The sequence below is a fragment of the Tetrao urogallus genome, assembly GCF_951394365.1.
Source record: "Tetrao urogallus genome assembly, chromosome: 16".
Lineage (NCBI taxonomy): Eukaryota > Metazoa > Chordata > Aves > Galliformes > Phasianidae > Tetrao > Tetrao urogallus.
This window is the reverse complement of record NC_136829.1, coordinates 10352095-10365798: the sequence shown is the minus strand read 5'-3', so window position 1 is coordinate 10365798 and position 13704 is coordinate 10352095. Positions and strand designations below refer to the sequence as shown.

Sequence of the window (13704 nt, the reverse complement as noted above, 5' to 3'; positions counted from 1 at the left end):
CGTGCCTCGCTGCCTGGGGAGGGTGAGAGTACAGAGAGCATCACCTATCTGAACCCAGAGCTGGGAGTCATCACCTGTCCGTGCCAGAGCCTGTCTGTGTGCAGCAGGCACCTACCTCTTCTGCCTGCTCCTGGAGAGCTGTGCCTGCATCCACATGACTCACCTCCAGGATCTGCTCCCAGGGGAGCGACCCAAGGGATGCTGCAGGACACTGACCCCGTGTGGGTTCACACACAAGGACCAAAGCCCCACCCCAGCCTTTGCACTGCCCGGCACGTATCATTTGCAGGCAGAGTCTCTCATTCCTTCCAGCATCACAGCTCTCTGCAATATTGCGATCGTATGTTTGTGTGGCACAGAGGGGATGAATCAGCCCTCCCTTTGGCCTTGGGGAAGAACAGTACCGAGACAGAGCTGCTGGCAGAAGGGAATGCAGGGGATGCAGAGGCACCGGGTGACCCAACTCCAGCACAGCCTCACCCCGTGCTCCATCCCCTGCATCCCTCATCCCACCTGCTGCTTCTGCATGGGGAGGGGGAGAACGCCAATCCCAGGTTTAATCCTACCTGCCGGCTGCGACCACCACCCTCCAGGCTCCAAGAGCCCTGCACGAGGCCAGGAGGGCTGCATGCCCTCCACTGTGGTTGGAGTGGGACACCAGAACCCCCAGCAGCTCCTGCAGAACCCAGGGGCCGCAGTGCCACCAGCCCCAGGAGCAAGAGCCAACCCAACAGCATCCCACTGCCTCCGCGCCTGCTTCGATCCAAGGTGGGAAGGCATGACCCAGAGGGATCAGTTACACATTAATGACGCATATTAGAGACTATTGTATTCTTTGGCACTGTCTGCTAATGTACTCTAATTGGTGCTGATGAAGACATGTTAATGCCACGGTATTAATTCATGCTAAATTAAATTTGAATTTGAATTATCTTCACCATCGTGTGTCGAGAAATCTGAATTCTTCAGCTGCGCTGCACAGCCCGAGTGCAGCGATGGGCACAGACACGGGCACAGCAGCACTGACAGCCCCTGCTCATCTCAATGGCACGGAGCGAGGAGAGAGGACTCACCTGCTGCTAAGGTAAATGCTGCTGTGCTATCGTGCCTGGAAGCTGCAGCCCCGCAGTGCCCCGTGCACCCGATGTGAACGTACCTCAGCACAGGTGCTCCCAAGGTGCTCTGCCGTCCTGCTGCTGCAGGAGGAGGAGAGAACGGGGCAGGGAAAGGGGAGGCAAGGCAGGGCTTTAGGTGAAAGTGAGAAGAGATGCTCAAAAAGGGGAGAGACAAAAGGAAGAGGAAGAAAAATGGGGTTGGAATGGGACCTGGAGTACCCTGAGGTGAGCTCTGCCCGGAACATCCATCCTGAGGAATGCGTCTGCACGATCACAGCAGCGCTGTAAGAGACTGGGGTTGCCCTTGGTTCCTACCCGTGTCCTGTGTGTGCTGCACGGCTGCTCCTTCTCTGCCCCTTTTCTGTTCAGGTTTTTGGTGCCAAGATGTAAGACAGCCCCAGGTGTGTCTGTGCACCACAGCTCTGGGTTACAGCCCCGGCTGCACCAGCACAGAGGGATGGGGAGCAACCCTGGGTGCGCAGCAGGTGGCAGAGCACAGCACGGCCACGGAGGGCTTTGCTCCCAGCCATCACCCCCTGTAGCTCTGAGCATTTCTATACGGAGATGTCACCACGCAGTGCAGACACCCGAGCTGCGGGTGTTTCTCCCAGACAGCTTGGGATCCTACAGACACTTGTGGAGGAGCAGAGCCTGCTCCCAGCAGCTCTCTCCTCTCCTTACATTGACCTTTCGAATCACAACACACCCGGCGTTATGCCGTCACCCATCCCGTTCCCTCTGCCCTCTCCCCGAGCTCAGCTTTGCTCTGGGGCTGTGCTATCTCCATATGAGCAAACAGCCATGGCATCAGCATCACCCCGAGCCCCAGCAAAGCGATGCTGTGAAACCACCGGGGGGTGAGTGGGGCACCTGCAGCGACCGTGCGAGTCCTGAAATAAAGCAATAAAGCAACGAGTAAAGTGCGAGATGCTCCCAGCACGACTGCTCAGGGATGTTTTGAAACAAACTGAGTCACACTCCCTCGAGCAGCTGTGATGCCCAGCATCAAGGTGCGTGCGGGTAAAGGGAAGGGAACCCCAAATCCATGCACCCCGTCCCTACCTGTTGCTCGCCCCGTCCCGCTGCGCTCTCAGGTCAGGCTGAGCTGGGCATGGGCCACGCTGGGTGCACACCGTACTCACCGCCCGGCGCCTGCCCGCCAGCTTTTATGGCCACCGAGTCTCCTCCTGCGGCGGGGCCCCACTCCGCTCAGCGCTGCGGAGCCAATCGGGGCGAGGAAAGCCGTGAATAATCAGCCCCGCAGCATCCCAGCCCCAGCCCTGGTGGGCTCTGTCGCTGCAGCCCCAGGGATTGGGTGTGAGCACTCCAGGTTGCTCCTTGGTCACTGCTACCCCATTGGGGTCCTCGGCATGGGCAGTAGGCAGGGGTCTCTCTTGGCTGCTGGGTGCTGAATGCAAGACCTGCCCGAGGTGTGGGAGATGGGGAGCCCCCAGCCTCATGTTCCTGGCTTGGGAAAAGCCCCAGCCTCCTGGAAAGCTTGGGAGAGGACGGAGGCCACCCAAAGGGCAAGGGGCAAACCCAAACTCCTCCTGGGGACAAACCCAAAGAGCTGAACCCAAAAGGGCTGGGGGAGAGTGGTGGTGGGAGGCAGGGAGCCCCTGCACCCTCTGCTTAGCCCCGTACCCTGGACACATTACCTCTAAGCCCATTTTGGGGATGGGCAGTACTGGGGAACACCCAACCCATCCACCACTGTGCCCCATCAGCACTGCATCCTGACAGCCCAGTGCCCACACATTAGACCAAGGCACCCCGTCCCCATGCCATCCCCATCCCATCCCATCCCCACTGCCCCACTGGCTGCAGCGCAGCCTGCCCTCTCGCCTTGAAGATGGAGCTATTTTTATCGGTGCTCAAGAGGGATGTTTCCCAGCAACCTGCCTCTCTCCCCGGCTCGAGCACCAGCTGCCGGACGCAGTGCCCGTGCTCAGCCTTCCCCGTGCACAGGGGAATGGACATGGCTGGGAGCTGGCTGCCTGCACTGCCACCACCACGTTTGGGGTGCCGCATGTGGACGGCACGTGGCATTTCATGGGTTTTGCTGGATGTGGGTTTTGGCTCACCCAGGCGCCCAGGGAGCAGGGTATGGAAGGGTGAAGCAAAGGCCGAGCATCTCTCATCTCCCAGGGCTGGTGGAGGGGATGTGATCTGTGGAAGCTGTGCTGGGAGGTGGCAGTGCTGCAGGGATGGGGAGGCTCAGTCCCCATGAGGGCACAGGCAGGAGGTGTGTGGTGTTCTGGTGTGTTTTCAACCCCAGCTGAAGGTTTGCAGGCGCAGAACAAAGCCGAGAACAAAAGGCAGCCGCAAACCACAGTGGCATCCTCTGTGCTGTGTGGGCAGCCCTGGGAGGTTTCACCCTCACTACTGAGCACCACAGGGTTCCACAGAGGGTTCTCACACTGAAACCATTACATGTAGCCAGCAGCAGTCCCTTATCTCATCCTGCACGTCCCCAAAACCCAAACTCCTGCTGGTGCACTTAGTTCCCATCCTGCCTTAGCAGCTCCAAGAGCCCCACCTCCAGGTGTGGTCTCAGGGATTGCAGTGTGGAGCATCCCAAAAGCAGGATCAGATCCTAGCACATGAAAGCAGGCAGCAGGATCAGATCCTAGCACACACCTGGAGCATCCCCATCCCCAGGTAATGCCCCATAGGGACTGGGGCTTCTGGAGACTGAGCTAACCCCATGGGCATGGGATGGAGGAGGTGCCTCCACCTCGCTTGCTGCAGGAAGAGATCGGGGTTCTCCCATCCCCAAAGCACCGCAGCCCCCATTACTTCCTGTGTGTGCAGATCTGGATGCATTCTGGTCCCTGCGGTCCGGGTGGGTGTGGGGGTGGCATGGCCCTTTTGGGAAAGGCACTGCCACCAAAGCCACCCACCTGCGAGCGTAATTAATATTCATCCGTCTCTTCCAAATGGGAAACTGCCTGTGAGTCATGCTGACATTTCCCTGGGACAATGGTAATTAAGCACCTGGGTAAGAGAAATGAGCGGTAATAGAAAAGTTAAGTTTGCTTTAACTGCATCAGTTCTAAGAGGGTTCGGAGAGGAGGGGGACGAAAGTGCGAGGCACAGCGGGTGGGAGGCAGCGGCACGCAGCGTCAGCGGCACCGGGCTGTGCCCGGGGGCTGCTCCCGGCCCGGCCCCGCAGCGGTGCAAGGAGGGACACGGGGATACGGAGCAGAGAAAGGGGCGACGACAGCCGCAGGGACAGCGGCTGCGGACTGAGGGCGGCAGTGAGCGGTGTTCGGGGCTGCCTCGTGCTGAGCTGCCGTCGGCCGCACGCTGTGCCCCAGGCAGTAGGCTGGAGCAAAAGGGGCAGCCCCGCATCGCCTGCCGGGCAGGGAGGTGAAGGGCTTCCAAAGTGAACGGAGCTCGAAGCACACGCAGGAGATGCCCACGCTGGGTGCGTGCAGCCCGCAGAGCCACCGCAGGGTCTTCATCCGCGTATTTCGGGGGGATGACGGGGCGGGGGATGCGGTGCGGAGCAGAGCGGGCTCAGGGGGAACTTCACCGCTCCCTGAAAGGAGGTGGGAGCGGCTTCTGCTCACAATGGCCTCACGTTGGGGCAGGGGAGGGGCGGGTCGGGTATCAGGAGAAATTTCGCCTCGGGAAGACCGGTGCTGCTCTGGCACAGATTGCCCAGGGTGGGTGTGGGTGTGTGTGGGGGATGTCACCATCCCTGCAGGCGTTCCAGAACGTGGAGATGCGGCGGATAGAGCGGGGCAGGCCGACCGCGCACAGCCGTTCCGCCCCCACCGTTACATAAGGCCACAAACCCCACCGGGGCGGAGCGCTCCCCACGGCCGCGGTGTTTACAGCCGCGCGGCGCGCACCAACCCGCGGGGGAGCACCCGGCCGGACCCGCGCCGCTCTCGTCGCCTTCCGCGCCGAGGAGCCCCGCAGGCGGCACAGGCAGCCGCTCCCACCCCTACGGCCCCGTCAGCCCCGCGTCTTCGCCGCGGTTCCCCCCCCGCGGGATGCGCCCCACCCCGCCCCGCGCCGCGCTCCCCCCCCGGCAGCGCAGTGGTACGGCCCGGCCCGCCGCGATTGGCCGAGCGCTTAAAGGGGCCGGCAGGGCGCGCTTTTCCGCCCTCCGATGCGGCGGCGCGTGCCCCCTCGCCCGCTCGGCGCTCCCCGGCGCGGCGCTCCGCGGGGCCAGGCGGGCGAGGGGGGGGGGGGCGCGAGCGGGGCTCCCCCCGCGGCGCTGCCATGGAAACGGCGGACGGCGGCCGCCGAGGGACACAAAGGGCGGCGCGGCGGCGGCGGGCTGCGCGGCGCGGCCCCATGGCGGCGGCGGTAGCGGAGGAGGAGGAGGAGGCTGCGGCGGTGGGCCCGGGGCCGGGCGGTAGCGGCGCGGGGGCCCCTCGGTACCGCCTGCTGGCCGAGATCGGCCGCGGGGCGTACGGCGTGGTGTACGAGGCGGTGTCGAGCCGCAGCGGAGCTCGGTTGGCGGTGAAGAGGATCCGTTGCGACGCCCCCGAGAACGTGGAGCTGGCGCTGGCCGAGTTCTGGGCGCTGACCAGCCTGAGGCGGCAGCACCCCAACGTGGTGCGCTTCGAGGAGTGCGTGCTGCAGCGGCACGGCCTGGGGCAGCGCATGAGCCACGGCAACAAGCGCAGCCAGCTCTACCTGCGGCTGGTGGAGACCTCCCTGAAAGGTACCGCCCCGCACCTGCCCCGACCCCCGGCTCCTTCCTGCCCGGGTTTCCCATCCCTCGGTCCGTCCCTGTGTCCCCCTCTCTTAGGGATTCCCTTCTATCTCGGTTCCTATAGGCTGCTGGGCTCCCCCGATGTCCTCCCCCAGCCTTCCAGCTCTGGAGCCCCCCCATGGATGTTCCCATTGTACCCTTTTTCTTTCTCTCTTCCTCTTTGTCACCCCATTGCTTAAATCCCTCCTGCGCTCAGGCAGCCCTCCCTGCTTTCCCCAAGTTGGCCCCAACTTGTTCAGCTCTTCTCCATCTCTTTTACTTTACAACTTTTTCCCCCACTCAGCCCTGCATTGCCCGCACTGTGCTGTGTCCCCTGACCCCATTCTCTCCCTCCCTCTGCTGCTCACAGGGACCCCTCTCCTCCTGCTTTCCCCCTCTGCAGCCCTCCTACTTTGTGTTCCCATTGTCACCTCCAGGCTCAGGCACATCCCTCCATGCCTTCCCCATCCCTCCATCACACCCCCATTTCTGCTTCTCTGCCCACTGCCACAGCCCTATGCTTGCCTTCGGTCCTTCTCCTGCGCAGCCCCATCTCCTCCAAGCGCCCTGAGGCTGTGACCCCACTTCTGTGGTGCCCTCTGTGTTCACATGGGCTCTGGCAACTTTGGGACCGTTCTCTGTGCTCTACCATCCCTGTTTCTCCACCACTCTGCTGTAGAGGGACGGCTGCCACTTCCCCTGGGTCCCCTTGGCAGCATCACGCAGCTGCTGGGGTCACCTCCTGCCACCACGGATGACTGTGATGGTGACATCTCCAAAGCGCTCTCTGCCTCTGCTCCTTTGGCTGCTGTCAGGCCCAGCTCTGCCAATATGTAGTGAAGAGGTGAAAAAATACTGGAGCCCCATCTCCTGTGTGCCCCCAGTGCCTCTCCCGATGCCTGTGCCCCTTGGGGGTTTGGTGTCCCCTTGTGGAAGGTTGCAGAGCTGACCTCTGAGCAGATCCACAGCTCCCAAACCCTTGAGAACATCTCTGGACCTGTGTGTGACCCACATGGCCCTGAGCCTGGCTTCTTTTCACTCCTCACATGCACATCCAAGGCAGTGTCCCCAAGAAGGGCACTACCCTATTCTTTGTGCACCCCTGTGAGGGTGCCTGCCTACCACACAGAGAGCTCCTGGTGGTGGGGTCTCTTGCCCCACTTAGGCAGCATGTCTCAGGGAAGGCTTTTGAGGAGCTGTCAGTGCTCCCCACCCATCTGCAGGCAGGTGGAGAGCCCTCTATTCCTTGCAGAATTACCTCCCTGCTCGGAGAGCTTTGCTTGCCTTAGTCCCACTTCAGCTTCTCCCTCTCTGTGCCTGCATTCCAAGTTGTGTTATCTGCCGGTCCCAGGCAGAGACTGTGCTCATCACCTTCCCCACCTTTGGCTTTGATACCGTACTGATAAATATTGCTACAGCAGAGCCAGGAGAGCCCCTGAGCTGCCCGTGTTCCCTTCTTGCCCACAGCACTGCTGGCTGAGGCAGCAGTGGGCACGTGGCCGTGCAGCCGTGCCATTCTGCACGACCGCAGCGTGGCTATTTACAGGCTGCGCAGATGCTGTGCCAAGGCGCCCGGCTCAGGGTGTGGGGGGGGGATTAATCTGAGGCTCTTTCTACATCAGGAGCGTAACTGTCGGGATACCAGGCTATGCCAGGTCGCAGCTACAGCGTTCAGCCATCATCTCCATCGTGTTAAATTGATTATGCCATGTCTCATTTGAGGCAGAATGCAAAAAGGCAGTGCAGTGCGCAGTGCTGAGCCTCGAGGAGAGGTGTGGACTTGAGCAATGTGCTCAGTGCCCCAGTGTGTGCACACCTCCAGGTTCTTGTGCATGGCTGTGTGCACTGTTAGCTGCTCCTGACACACAGCAGCGATGGGCAGAGCTGCTTTGTTCAGTGAGCAGAGCTGGGGCTGTGCTCCATGGCACGTCGCCTGCGGGTCCAGGTGCCTGGCTTCATGCTGCTGGCTCCCTTCTCTCCAGTACAACGTCTTTGCACAGTGGGAGTTAGAGGTTCCATGCAGCACTGGGGAGTGGGAGGCTGGTTCTGCTGGCATTAGATTGTTCCCAGTGATGCTAAGCAAATTAGCAAGCTGCTAATGAGCTCCCAGGACAGGCTGCAGGGTAGTGGCTGTGGGGATGGAGGGATGCACGCTTGGTGCCGGAGCTCTGGGCTCTTGTCTGTATCCCTTCAGCTCTTGGCAGCTTCTCTTGCTAAACTCTAATCTTTAAGAAGTGGCTTGCCAGCTCTTTATGTTTAAAGCTGTTTGTTTTGAAGGCAGGAAGATGATTTAACAACTCAAACACTTTCACATTATAGAAAGAAAATGAGGAAATATTACTCTTGGCTTCAACCTCTCCCAGCAGCGCTCCACCCAAAGTGAAGTGCACCGTGCTCCCAGCTACTGCTGGGTCAGCGGCGTCCTCCCTGTGCCTGCGGAGGTGTGGGGCCACATCTTGAATCTGAGCCTTTGTTATGCTGAGCCCAAACCTCAGCATGTCAAAGCCAGCGGGTCTTTGCTGCTTTCCCCTTGGGGTGGGGCTGCTGGGAAATGCTGTCTCCTCCCACCTGTGTTCTGTGCTGTGATGCTCCCAGCTCTGTGCACATGGCACTGCTGTGGTTCCTCGTGCTGCAGGCTGACAGGAGCTCCCTGATCCCTCGTGCTGGGCACTGTGCTCAGCATTTTGCAGACCCCAGGAGGGAGCTGTTGCCCCCCCTCCACGTCCCATCCCAGCTCTACTCCTCATGCTCTGCTGAGGGCAGGGAGGTGCAGCCAAATCTTTGTGTTGTGCAGGATTTGATTTCCATAGCAGTAGCCATGGATACAGACTGTTTGTGCAAATAACCAGTATTCCCACCCACACCAATCGCTGACCATTGTGGATGCCAGAGAGCCTGGGGCTCGATGGTGCTGGTAGTGCTTGGCTCTACCTGCTGCTGGGAGTTTGCTTTCCCAGATGGTCTGCAGGCCTTTGCTAAGAGAGAAAAAAATAACTTGGTAAAGTAGGTGGAGTTCTTGAAGTGGTTTCCAAACACTCAGACTTGCCTGTGCTTTGCTGACTGTGGTAGAGGCAGTTGGATCCATCAGCATGGCTGAGATTGCACTTAAACATAGTTGGCTACTTGAGCTTCCAGTTTGTTCTCTTTGAAGACCTGTTGGTGTTTCACTAGAGCTGTAGAAAAGTGGCAGAGCTTTCTCAGCACAAACACGGTGCCTAAGCAGCATGCATCTGGCCTGAGAGCAGCTGGTGTGCTGCAGGACTCTGGCCCTGGCAGTGTTGGGTGTGTGGGTGACTCCACTGCTTCCCTGGGCAGCCTGCCCCAGCGCATCTCGTTCCTAAAACCTTTACTATCTTCATAAACCAGCCTCGTGTCTTGCCCTTGTTCCGAGTTAGTGTGGACACCTTCCAATGTGCCTGTCAGAACTCACTCTTTGTTTCTTTTTACTCCATTTTGGTAAGGTGAGAGGATCCTGGGCTACGCGGAGGAGCCTTGCTACCTCTGGTTCGTCATGGAGTTCTGTGAGGGGGGGGACCTCAACCAGTACGTGCTCTCACGACGACCTGACCCTGCGACCAACAGGAGCTTCATGCTGCAGCTCACCAGTGCCATCGCCTTCCTGCACAAGAACCACATTGTCCATCGGGACCTGAAGCCAGACAACATCCTGATCACAGAGAAGTCCGGCACCCCTGTTCTCAAGGTGGCTGACTTTGGGCTCAGCAAGGTCTGTGCTGGTCTGACAGCTCGAGGCAAGAAGGGTGGCCACGAGAACAGAAACGTGAATGTGAACAAGTACTGGCTGTCTTCGGCTTGTGGCTCTGATTTCTATATGGCCCCCGAGGTCTGGGAGGGGCACTACACTGCCAAGGCTGACATCTTCGCCCTCGGTATCATCATCTGGGCCATGATTGAGAGGCTCACCTTCATTGATGCTGAGACCAAGAGGGAGCTGCTGGGGACTTACATCAAGCAGGGGACTGAGATCGTGCCCGTCGGGGAAGCGCTGCTAGAAAACCCAAAGATGGAGCTGCACATCCCTCAGAAACGCAGGACTTCCATGTCTGAGGGCATCAAGCAGCTTCTGAAAGACATGTTGGCTGCTAACCCGCAGGATCGACCTGATGCCTTTGAGCTTGAAACCAGAATGGACCAGGTTACATGTGCTGCTTAAATTCAGGGCAGGGCACTGCTGTGCTTTGCAGCTGGGTAAGTGATGGGTAGTTTTTATATTATGCTGTCTGCTGTCCGGCCTGTTAACGCACTTTGTAGTGACACAATGGAGTCCTTTATGTTCCCAGAGCTATTTCTATAGTGACTCATCAGAGCTCTGTTTCTGAGTGGTGTTTTTTTTCCCACCTATTCTGTTGCAGCAGTACAGTAGAGGTGAGAAGCAATGAGCAGCTGCGTGTCCTGGTGCTGCCCAAAGCCCAGGCACAGCTCCGCTCCTTGGGCCTGGGCTGGGGAAGCATTTTGAACACCTGGCATCAGCTTTGGGTGTGTTGGTCCCTTCCAGAGACAGGGAAGGAGCTGCCCCTTCTGTCTCCTCCCATGTGCTGTGATTTCAGCAAAGCTATGAGAGCTCTTATCTCTCAAATACGGTGCTCCTTCCCCACTGATATTAGGGCAGGGCAGCTCAGGTCTTGGCTGGCCTGCAGGGGAGGCACTGAGCTGAGTGGCAGGTGGGTTCTGGCACAGACATGACTGTTTTCCTTGCTTTCACTTGCAAAGCATGTGCATCCATCTCATTTCATTTCCTTGCTAAAGGCAGGACTTCAGTGCCAAGCACAGTTGCATAAACCCAGTGGGATGCTTTGGTGTTTAACATCCGAGCTGAGACCTGAGTCTGCTCAGGAAGGAAGCTTACAGAACATCTGTGCTCAGATGGAGCTTAGTTCATGCAGAGTCCCTCCCTTTTCCCCCAGGCTAAATTTCCCCCAGGTTCTAAATAGTCCTGAACTTGGCTTCTGCTGCATCCTGGTCCTTAGTGGAGGTCTGGAAGGACACCCATGGATGTGGGATAGCTGGTTGTGTCACTCAGCAGTGACACCAAAGGAATGAGCAGTTCTGCCTTTATGGTGAAGCTGTCTGTCAACAAGAGCTGTTACTATGGGATTCTCCTGGCCAAACACTTCAATGAAACTGGAAAATGACAGATTACAGGGTGAGGCAGATATCTTTCCAGCCTTGGTCTTTCACAGGCTGCTTCAGAGCTGGACGGTGCTGCTCCCTGATTCTTACTACCAGAAACCAAACAGATCCTTCTGGATCAAAGTGAAGCACAGATACAAGAGGACAAAGAGAGCCAGAACTGCTGCTGTCTCTGGCAAACACCCAGCTGTCAGCTTTGTGGTCAATGGCTGTGTGCCATCCACTGCCATTGCAGGGTGCAATGGGGAAGGCAAGGCCACTTTGGCAGGAGGTGCTCCAAATTCTCCTTGCTGCTCATCTGAGTGTTCCCAAGCTCATGAGGAATGATGTGCCATCCGTGCAGAGTCTGCACACACAGCTTTGTGGTGCTGCCTCCAGCATCTCTTGGTGGTCCTCTGCCTGGGACTGCTGCGCTCCAGCAGCCAGTATGGAATGTGCTTTTAGGGGATGGGCTGCTGGGGCCTATCCAACTCCTGGCACCCTTACCTTCTGTAGGAAGTGCTTGATGTGAACCCCAGAGAAACAGGAGTACAGAAATGGGGATCCCCTTTGGTAGGTGTGGTGTCATCCCTCCTGGTTTGTCCAAATTGGTCCGTGAACCACCTCCTTTCCTCTCCTGGCACAAAATGCACTAAATCCCTTGAAATTTCCACCACAACTAATTGATGTGATGTGACAGAGTCTGCCAGGGGCTGGGGTTTGGTGCTGGTCCTGGTGTGAACGTGGGGTGGGGATTAGAGCAGGGCCATGACCTGTAGCAATGCGAGTGCTTCAGGCGTGAAGAAGTCCTGGGTGCAGAGCAGGGCACCCCACCTTGCACCCTGGGGCAAGGGATGAGGCTTTTAGCAGGGCAGGGATGTGCCTGCTCAGAGCTGGGGCTGTGCAGGGAGGGTCAGGCTTTGCTGCTGCCATCTGCGATCACTCGCCTGCTGACACGATGCTGCTGGGTTATGCAACCAGCCTGTGCCCTCTGGGGAAAACTCATCCTGCGCATATCTGCAGAATAGTACACGCAGGGATAACAAACATGGAGGGGACAGTCCTACCCTGGGGCTGTTTGCATAAAACCCAGCTGCCTTCTCAGCCCCCCCCTCCATCCGTCCGCCATGAGCTGCCACTGATTGTCTGGGGGTGACGCAGCTGCAGTGGAGATGCTGTGCTTACATAAGGCAGCGTGGCCCAGATAGGAGCCTGGCACTGGCCGTATGCTCCCTGCAAACCCACAGCAGTGCACTGTGCAGCAGGAGCATTCCTCCTGTGTGCTTTTGTAGGGCAGTGGAATTGTCTGGGTGCTTTTCCTATAGGGCTTCTGAATGCATCTTGTATGCGTATGTTCAAACCAGCCTACCTCTGTGGGGCTTTCATTTAATGCAAAGCTTAAATCGGAAGCTTGAGAAGCTTAAAATGGGATTTAGGGCAGGGCCTGAATTCTGCTCTCAGGTAATTTAAGTTGACCGGGAAACTGAAGTAACCTCTCCCTGCTTGCTTTGGGCATTGCGTGCAGTGCAGGGCTGGGCGGCGAGGTCCCCTTTCCAACAGCCCCAGCCCCTGTGCAGACCTGGCCCACATTGTGACCTGGAAAACTGTAACCCTGATCCCGGAAATCAGATTTTCCCCCATCCTTCATCTCTTCTGATCGTGCTTTGCATCCCAGCAGCTCTGCCTTCAGTCCGGCTGTGGATGCTGCGCAGACCTGCTGCTCGCTGTGCCTCTTATTCTGTTATCTTGCGAAACAGAAGGATTTGGTGTCAGCTCCCAGCCAGCACAGTGCTTCTGGCCTTGCTTTCAGCTGAGCCTGGGTTAGATGAGCTTATCACTGCCTGCCCCCCAAGGCAGCAGCGTGTCCTGCAGAGGTGGGTGGCATTCCCTGGGGATAACATCATCTTTTCTGAGCATTGCTTCCTCATCTCCTGAAGTACGGGTTTATCCAAACCTGAGTTTGCTGTTCCCACAGATGTGCCTTTTTGGGCAAAGGGTCGAAAGCCTTTCTTATACATCAGTGGTTGGGTTGTGCTGAGTACCTGCTGATAGTCTCCTGATTGCCATGTGACAGCCCAGCCCCGACTGCGGCAAAAGCAGTATTTCACCCTTCCTTACTGATACAGCAAGGCTCTGTAAACTGAAAAGCAGCTGGATCTGGAGTTGTTTTGCTGTGCCTTGCTGCCCTTGCTCCCCAGGGACCTCCATTCACCCATCAGCAGTTGGAGCTCACGCACAGGTGCAAGTCCCCTCCTTGCTGGGTTGGTTTCTTGCAGCTCTGCCCTCATCTCCTCTTCCCCTGGGTCCCCTTGTGGGTGTCACTGTCTATGCCCATCATTCTCATAGCTGCCTTCCCAGGCAGTGTTTGTGCAGGATGCACTGGGCACTCATTAGCCAAGCTCATAGATCCTTAGATGCATAGAATGTCCTGAATTGGAAAAGACTTGTGAAGATCATGCAGCACCTGGCTCCACACAGCACACCCGGGAAGTCGTTGAGGTGTGTGGTGCAATGGGAGTCTGTGTGCTGCTCACTAATCTTGTCACAGAAAGAAAGGGATCACAAAGGGCAGCATCGCCCACCACCACAATTTAACACGTAAGAAAATGTGTACTTTTAATTTCTGTAAGGTGCCAAACTGCAGGGGTTTTGTTCAGTGTGGAAGGCAGCTTGTTCTGTAAGTCATACTCTGTAGTGAAACAGGATTTTTGGGATAGCAGGCGGGAATGTGAATGCAGAGTGATT

General features: G+C 57.9%; 1 protein-coding gene across 1 annotated transcript; it reads left to right on the top strand.

Moving 5' to 3' along the window:
* Positions 1-5338: 5338 nt before the first annotated feature.
* Positions 5339-10003, top strand: STK35 (serine/threonine kinase 35; the record flags this gene model as incomplete). The annotated part of the gene is made up of 2 exons (XM_079543580.1): positions 5339-5799; positions 9291-10003. The coding sequence occupies exons 1-2, from the start codon at positions 5352-5354 to the stop codon at positions 10001-10003; spliced, it is 1161 nt and encodes a 386-aa protein (XP_079399706.1). The 5' UTR covers positions 5339-5351.
* Positions 10004-13704: the final 3701 nt, after the last annotated feature.